The sequence below is a fragment of the Lycium barbarum genome, chromosome 2 (assembly GCF_019175385.1).
Source record: "Lycium barbarum isolate Lr01 chromosome 2, ASM1917538v2, whole genome shotgun sequence".
NCBI lineage: Eukaryota > Viridiplantae > Streptophyta > Magnoliopsida > Solanales > Solanaceae > Lycium > Lycium barbarum.
In genome coordinates this window covers 141,379,340-141,386,879 of record NC_083338.1, presented here as the reverse complement: position 1 = coordinate 141,386,879, position 7,540 = coordinate 141,379,340, and the positions used below count along the sequence as shown (strand labels likewise).

Here is a 7,540-nt window from a genome sequence, read left to right as displayed (position 1 = left end):
GCAGCATCTCCCCTATACATACAACATCCCCGAGATTTAACTCGGCTCAAATATCAACAACCATACCAACAACAATATCAATAATCATCACAAAACACAATATAGCATAACTAGTCTCCTTTCCAACATAGTGTAATAGTTTTCATTCCAACTTCACATTTTCAATTCAATACCAACATTCTCATATTCATTTACTAATCAAGATCACTCCAATACAATTCGGAACATTTCATATCATTTTACAAAATATTCACAAAATATACAAAATATACAAATTTTCCACCAAACCATAATCCATCCAAAACTTCTAATCTTCAACATACATATTCATAACATATTTCCACCTTCCAATTTCATCAACCATAATCATAATTCACATCTTAACAACTTCATTTCCATAATATCACAAAATCATTCTAAAGTGACATAATCTTCTACATTCCATATTTCCAACTTCCACCAAATTTATTCAACTTTCATTTCCAATATAAATTTCACCATAACCACAACTAGAATACAACATAAAATTCAACTCATATTATTTATGCAACAATATACATATATGTCCACTTACATATATGCACACCCACTTTGTAAACTTCCATATTTCCATAAATTCTACTCATTTCTACATACTACAACATAAACCAACCTTCATAACATAATAAAAAGGAATTAATTCTTACCTTTCTCTCTTTTCTTCCTTCTTGGCTAGGACTTGTAACTCACAAAAATATGTGGTTTCTTGCTCCAATGACTACTCCACCTTGCTAAGGACCCTTTAATTGGTAGAAAATGATTTTTGAAAATTTTTTTTTTTTTTTTTTTTTGGTCTTGAGCTTGGCCGAAAATGGCCCTTAGGTTTCTCCCTCTCTTTTGTTTTTCTCCCCTTTCTAATTTCTTGAATGTTCTATGAGTTTATGACTCATATATGACCCTTATATTAATTAGCACATGGAAATTAATAAAGTCCATGGGCTTGGGCCATTGTTGGCCGGCCACCCCTCTCTCATTTGGGCCTTATTATTTTTTTTTTGATTTTTTTGGGCCAACCCGGTTGGTTCCGAGTTGGGCCTAGCCCACTGACCTTTCGACCTTAAAACGTCCATATCTCCTTGTACCGACGTCACCTGGGATCCCACGACCTATGGTTGGAAAGCTAATTCAATTATCTACAACTTTTATTTCTTGGTATTTTTCCAAATTCCAAACTTATAATACCGTTTTTGCCCCTAGAAGTCAGATCACCCGAAAACGTTTTCTTAAAAATATTCGTTTGGAAGACTTCCACTTTGATTTGGCCCAAGGGTCCTTCTTGAGTTGTGTTTAACTTCACATATGTGATTCATATGACTTTTCAGATGTCCCAAAAAAAATCTCGATGTGTGGGCCCCACCTCAGCAAATAATCTGACGTTCAAAAGTACGGGATATAACAATGTATATGTACTCTTAGAGGCTCAGACACAGTGGGGTATATAGATGTTATGTCTGGCCTCGTCGGCCCTGTTTTGATTTTGATATTCTCTTGATAGTCTCGCCGGCTTTATGACACTCATGATGTTGCAGCGACCTTGTTGGCTCGCCTATGTATGTGTGTGTGTGTCTATATATATATATATATATATATATATATATATATATGTTGAGTTATTGCATATTTCTGTATTTGGGGCTTTTCTACGTGCAGGTGTCCCTCGAGTTATATTATATGATAATCATGGTATGTTATGCCAGGTGGTATCCGACCTACGGGTCGGTGCCTGTCATGCTCCTCGGTGGGGTGTGACAAGTGATCTTTTATTTGTCGTGTATCTGTATTTCTCTTTATCAACTGTTTTGTCGCTACTGTATACATTGACCTGTTAGGTTTTCTTCCTAGATTTCTTGTTTATAGTCTGGGGTGTATTCTAGCAATCAAATTTTTTGAACCTCATCTGAGAATCCTTGTACATCTCTCATTTCAAACATACTTCTGCAAGTTTACAGAGGCAGTATTTCAACTTTTGGTTTAGAACAAACACATCATTAAGAACATTTTACTGGGAAAGAACATAGTAATTCTTTCTTCATTTAGATACAAAATAATTTGATGAAGTCTCTGGAATTGCGGAAAATGTTACTAATAGGAATAGTTAATCACCGGAAGCATGGACGTTTTCTGGAGTGTACTTGCAATGTTAGAATGTCTAGACATTAAAAGTGGATTACAATAACAACGTGCTTTTGCTATAACACATGCCTATGGTGGATTAAAGAAATAATTTGGTGGATCTCTTTTCATGCAGAAGAAATTTGGTTGTCAGAAGATTCAGGAATAAAATGTATTTGTCGTCATTATTCCAATTGCAAAAAGCCGTTAGCTACATTCAGCAGTGAAACAAGTTTTGTAATGCTAGCATCTCTTTTTCTATTCTTTCATTAAATGCTTCACCAAGTAGTGAAACAAAGTTATGTAATGCCTGCATCTTCAATTCTACAGATTTTTTAATCAAATGCTAAGAACATCCATATGTCATAATCTTAATTTTCAAACATCCTGTGCGATGAACAGTTTTCCACTTCATTCAGCCCCAAGCTTGTGATCCTCCTCTACGTGGGGGTTCAATTTCCAAATTTCTACTGATAATTATGGGAGGATCAGACGTTACAGGCAGAAAAAGGCTCACCTATTGCCAATACACAGAACTTTTAGGCGTAGGTGATCTGGACAGAACTTTTAGGCGTAGGTGATCTGGACCACCATAAAGATCCTTGTATTCGGAGGTCTTGAATCTCATTCTAATCAAGAACTATATCTCAATTTCTTCTGTGTAAACTCAAGACTGGACACAGTAACATGTTAAACCTTAGGTAAACCCCATAATTGGTGCTCACCCTGAATATATCCTCACACTGTCAAAAAAGCAGTTGGGGTACGAGAATTAAAGGACAATTTCCTCTTGAATTTAGCGAAGATGATTATACAACTAACCAATAGGAGGTTTCATTCTAAATCAGTCGCAATTATTGAGACAAAGTATCCACCAGATGAGAAGATACTTATGACCCAAACCACATCCTCCATGTCCATGGCATCTCAGCCTTGCAGTAAAAAAATTCAAATGCTTCAGTCATCACTGCTGACAACAATAATGCATATGGTGCAAGATGTTGGAGCAATAAAAGTCGCAAAAATTAACATAAAGACGATGTTTGTAAGTCTTGCATGAACCAAGGGACCTCTAATCACTTCTATCCATATGTTTGGATATTGATGTATTCAAGACTCCGGTCGTTGAATTCCTTCTCTGCACATGCACACAATATAAGTTATTTTCAGAAAGTTTCCTCTCAAAAGACAAAACTCATGTCCATGTACAAAAGATATAGATCAAAATATATATATACATATGCAGCCATCACAAACTAAATGGACAAATAAGCACCACTTAACTGTGACTGACACAATTTTAATTTACTTCTTCAGACCACAAGGTTGTTCATGACAAATGCTATATATAGTGGAGGGAAGGGCCTCTGAAGCAATTGAAAATAATAGAATATCAATGTTCATGCTTTCACTAGATCTTCATCAGCTAAACGGGAATGAAGAAGATTTATATATGTCCAATTCAATTATTATATCATAGCAAATGCAAGGCTTCATATATAGTAATTCTTTCAAGTAGACCAGAACTTTAGATTTTACCTTTGCGATGTAAGTTCATAAATTGCCCTCTTAATATCCAGCTGCACAATTTTAATATCTTCCCATTTGGTTTTAGCTATATTCGGTTGCACATATCGATTCATAGCACGGGAGAATGCTGTCTGGATCAACGCCTCAAGGTCAGCTCCACTAAATCCATCTGTTAATCCAGCTGCACATTAAACATGTGTTTACTATCTGACCACTTGAATTATTCTTACAATTCAATACCTAAGATACAAAATTATTATTAAACTAACCAATTGCTGGGAGGTCCACATCTGGACCTAATGTGCCTGCCCATTGCATTCTTTTTACAATAATTCTCAGAATTTCCAATCGCCCCTCTCTATCTGGAAGACCTACTTTCAGGTGCAAATCAAATCTTCCCGGCCTACAATCACATGGGTGTATGTTAAAATTGAACTAAAGGATATTGATATAGAGGATAGTAGAGGGCCAACTTAAGTCATCAAGCTATCTTTCCACTTCTAACAATTTTGGAACTTGACAGGAAATTAAAAGTATACCTCAGCAACGCCTTATCAATCAATTCTAGCCTATTTGTTGTCCCAACAAGCAAGATGTTGTGTAAGCCACTATAACCATCAATCTAATATCATTAAGACGTCAATAGTTAGACATAGTATCGACATCTTAATTAAGAAGCAAAACTAATGCATAGAGTTGGCCGTGGGGTGGCCCAAAGAAGTAAAGCGTTTGAGGCCAACCATTGTCAATAATTGATTCACAACCCTATCAGCTATTGTGTCTGACGAATTTGTTCCTCTTTCCTGATATCAATAGCCAAAAGTTAATAAGTTAAGAGATGCCAAAATAAGCAGAACAGAAGCTACACAACTTATAAACGCTTACCCTTGCAATGGAATCTAGTTCATCAATGACTATCACATGAAGAGGACTTTCGGTACCTAAAGAAATCAATATCGTACGCGTCATTTCACGACCGAGCAGGCCACATGAAAGAAGAGCAAAATGACATTATATTACATAAACCACAATATAAGCTTCATCCCACCATGATGAACATACACATTGATCTATTTTTGATGCATTTTCTGGGATTTGATAGGACTTTCCTAGTATTTATCAACACAACATTTTGTTCCACAGTTTCATTAAAACTAATATCCAGAGTTTGTTAAATAGGTTCGAAGACAAAAAGTACCCAAACTTAGAGATTAAAACTGTTTAAAAGTATATTTAAAAGACTTCATTTAAACCCATCCCAGACAAAATAGACCATTTTGGTCATCTTCTTGAAAGTTTGAGCCAAAGAAATGACCTTTTTGGGCAGTAGGCTATCTCAGTTCTCTTTATGAGACAAAGATGCATGGACGGCATACAATTTGAGAATAATCAACTATCTTCCACCACATTTTAGCCATTTCAGGCCATCTGCAAAGCAAACGTTGAATATTTCTATTCCTGCTAACATCAGACTAGCCATTCTTCTAAATAATACCTAGAGGCTATAAATGACAAAACTCTTTGTTAGGTACATCCTTAAAGTAAGTTGTTAAGCTACCTCATTCCTATACTTCTGTCTCATGCTTTTTCGCAAACACCCACTCCTTGCTTTCAAGAATCAGGAAGTTTCATGATATCTGTCCACTTAAAAAAGTCATACAAATCGGAGACCTAACTTTGATTAAAGCAAGTAGGAACGATTCAAACCCGCCTTCTTGCTGTTGAGGTTATGCCATATGTATACAATCAAACTGCCCGTAGCCATATCAATTGCAAAGGCAGCCACAACAAGGAAAGGCACAGCCATAGCCATTGGGAGAGGAACCCATTTCCTGATTCTATCCCGGGCTATGTCTCTCACCAAGTTGGCAACTATGGCAAAGGCGAAAAAACCATAACAGAGCTGCAAGCAATGGTGGGGCAGAGCAGAGAATCCTTCAACACCTAATATTGCCATGTTCCTATAGATGAGTGCATAAGGAGCTTTGTACTCCCCTTTAGGGTCCTCTACAGCAAAAAATTTGCAGAATAGGAAAAATGTAAGAGATGCTACGATGCAGCCAATGGCAGTCCCAATAGCTTGGCTAAGTAGCATGGAACGCGGGGAAGTGAGGGTGAGGTGGCTCGTCTGGAAGGTGCCAGTTCTACCGAAATAAATGCAAAATCATGACCAGTGGTGAATATAACAGTAGAAAATTACACTAAGAAACGACTTTTTTTCGAAAATGATGCCTGGAAAAGGCTGCTGATAATAGTTGCCATGGCAAGACGCTTTGCTTGCCCTGGCAGACCAAGATGTGAAGTTGCTGGACAATCAAATAAACAGCAACCAAAACGAAGAAAACAGGTTTCGAATTGACATCCTTCAATCTTGTTGTCATCTTTCTTTCACCCGTAAAGTTTTCCTCCTATCAACTTTCCCTGAAGTATGAAATCATTCTTCAAATCTAAATACTGGTATAAACACCAGATTAGAGGATGCATAATTGGTTTCAGTGTTTAAACAAAATGGCGACAATGTATGTACTATATTAACAACATGCGCACTGGAAATTGGAATAAGATATAGATAATGGTTAGAAAGTCAATGATAAATGATGATGGGATAATCACTCGACAACTAAAAACTAATCTAAAGCAGAGATCAGAAGCTTACCTTTCTCTCTAAGATCTTTAATGGCTGAACTGAAAATATCTCTTATCTGGCGCTCAGTTGTTCCGACAAATTGATTAAATAGCTCGGGACCTCTCACAACCTACAGAAAACAAAAACAAAAAATTTAAAGAAAGCAACTAATTAAAAGAAGAAATGATTTCCTTAAAATAAAAGCATTTACAAACCTGTAGCTTTCCGTTGAGAATTTTCGATATGGCTCGTGCTATCAGGGTTTTCCCTGTTCCAGGTGGTCCATGAATAACTAAGCCTTGTTGATGTTTGTAGCGAATCCTGCATTAGAACAAATGTGAAAATTATATTACATTAGTTAAGATTAATTTAAAATGGAGAAGATGAAAGGACGTACTCTCTTGTAAAATCCGCCGGTATAAAGCGAGGGACAACTAGCTTGAAGAAGACATCTTTGAGCTGATTCCCTAGTCCTCCAACTCCCAGAGATTTCATTTCATCCGCAAGCTCATTAATATTGAAGTCTCTTCTTAAAACTCTTTTGATTTCTTTCTTACCACTTACCTACATGTGAATAACTCCACATTTTTAAAAGCGATAAAAAAAAACTCATATAAGAATGTATTGGAAATGTTTGAATTCACCATTTTACGCACCTTAAATACATCTGACTCAAAGAAGTGTATCTCAGTCTTCTTCCCAAGTTGTCCTCTACCAGCATTGCCAGCTTGTAGAGCGGCAAATGACACTCTTAAATGTAACCTTACACCCCCATGGTTGAAAAAGAGTAATTGTTTTTGACAAAAGATTTGTCTCTTGAATTGTTTTCTAAAATCTTTTTTGATATCTTCATAAGAAGCCTATAATACCAAAATAGTTAGATGTACATCCTCAACAATAAATAAAAGTAATTAAAAGTACACATCAGACACAACTAAGTTGTTCCGTATACTACTTCTTTGATGTTTAGGTTTGGCATTTGTCTTCAATTTTTCTATTAAGTATGTAAATCATATGAACTAATTTACATATTGCGAGCATTGCCTCAAATGACAAGACTTATATGAGAGGTCTTGACATATGAAGATTTTGTTAGGATTTAAATCCCAAATCCGACCTTTGTAAGCAGGTTCTCAGGAAAGATTGGAGGGTCACAGCTGGATCACTTAAATACCAACCTCCTTAGACAGAACCTACTTACGCCGTGATGTAAGCGAAGAATAAATAGCACAC

At 36.3% G+C, this 7,540-nt stretch overlaps 1 protein-coding gene across 1 annotated transcript; it reads right to left on the bottom strand.

Annotated features, from left to right (window-relative positions):
* Positions 1-2,915: 2,915 nt before the first annotated feature.
* LOC132623113 (vesicle-fusing ATPase-like) lies at positions 2,916-7,193 on the bottom strand. Its single transcript, XM_060337825.1, has 10 exons — positions 6,964-7,193; positions 6,705-6,871; positions 6,523-6,628; positions 6,338-6,437; positions 4,567-4,622; positions 4,422-4,484; positions 4,221-4,303; positions 3,951-4,084; positions 3,691-3,862; positions 2,916-3,289 (listed from the first exon to the last, which is right to left on the bottom strand). Exons 2-10 carry the CDS (start codon positions 6,800-6,802, stop codon positions 3,262-3,264), a joined length of 840 nt encoding a protein of 279 aa, XP_060193808.1. The 5' UTR covers positions 6,803-6,871; positions 6,964-7,193; the 3' UTR covers positions 2,916-3,261.
* Between the last annotated feature and the right edge of the window lie 347 nt (positions 7,194-7,540).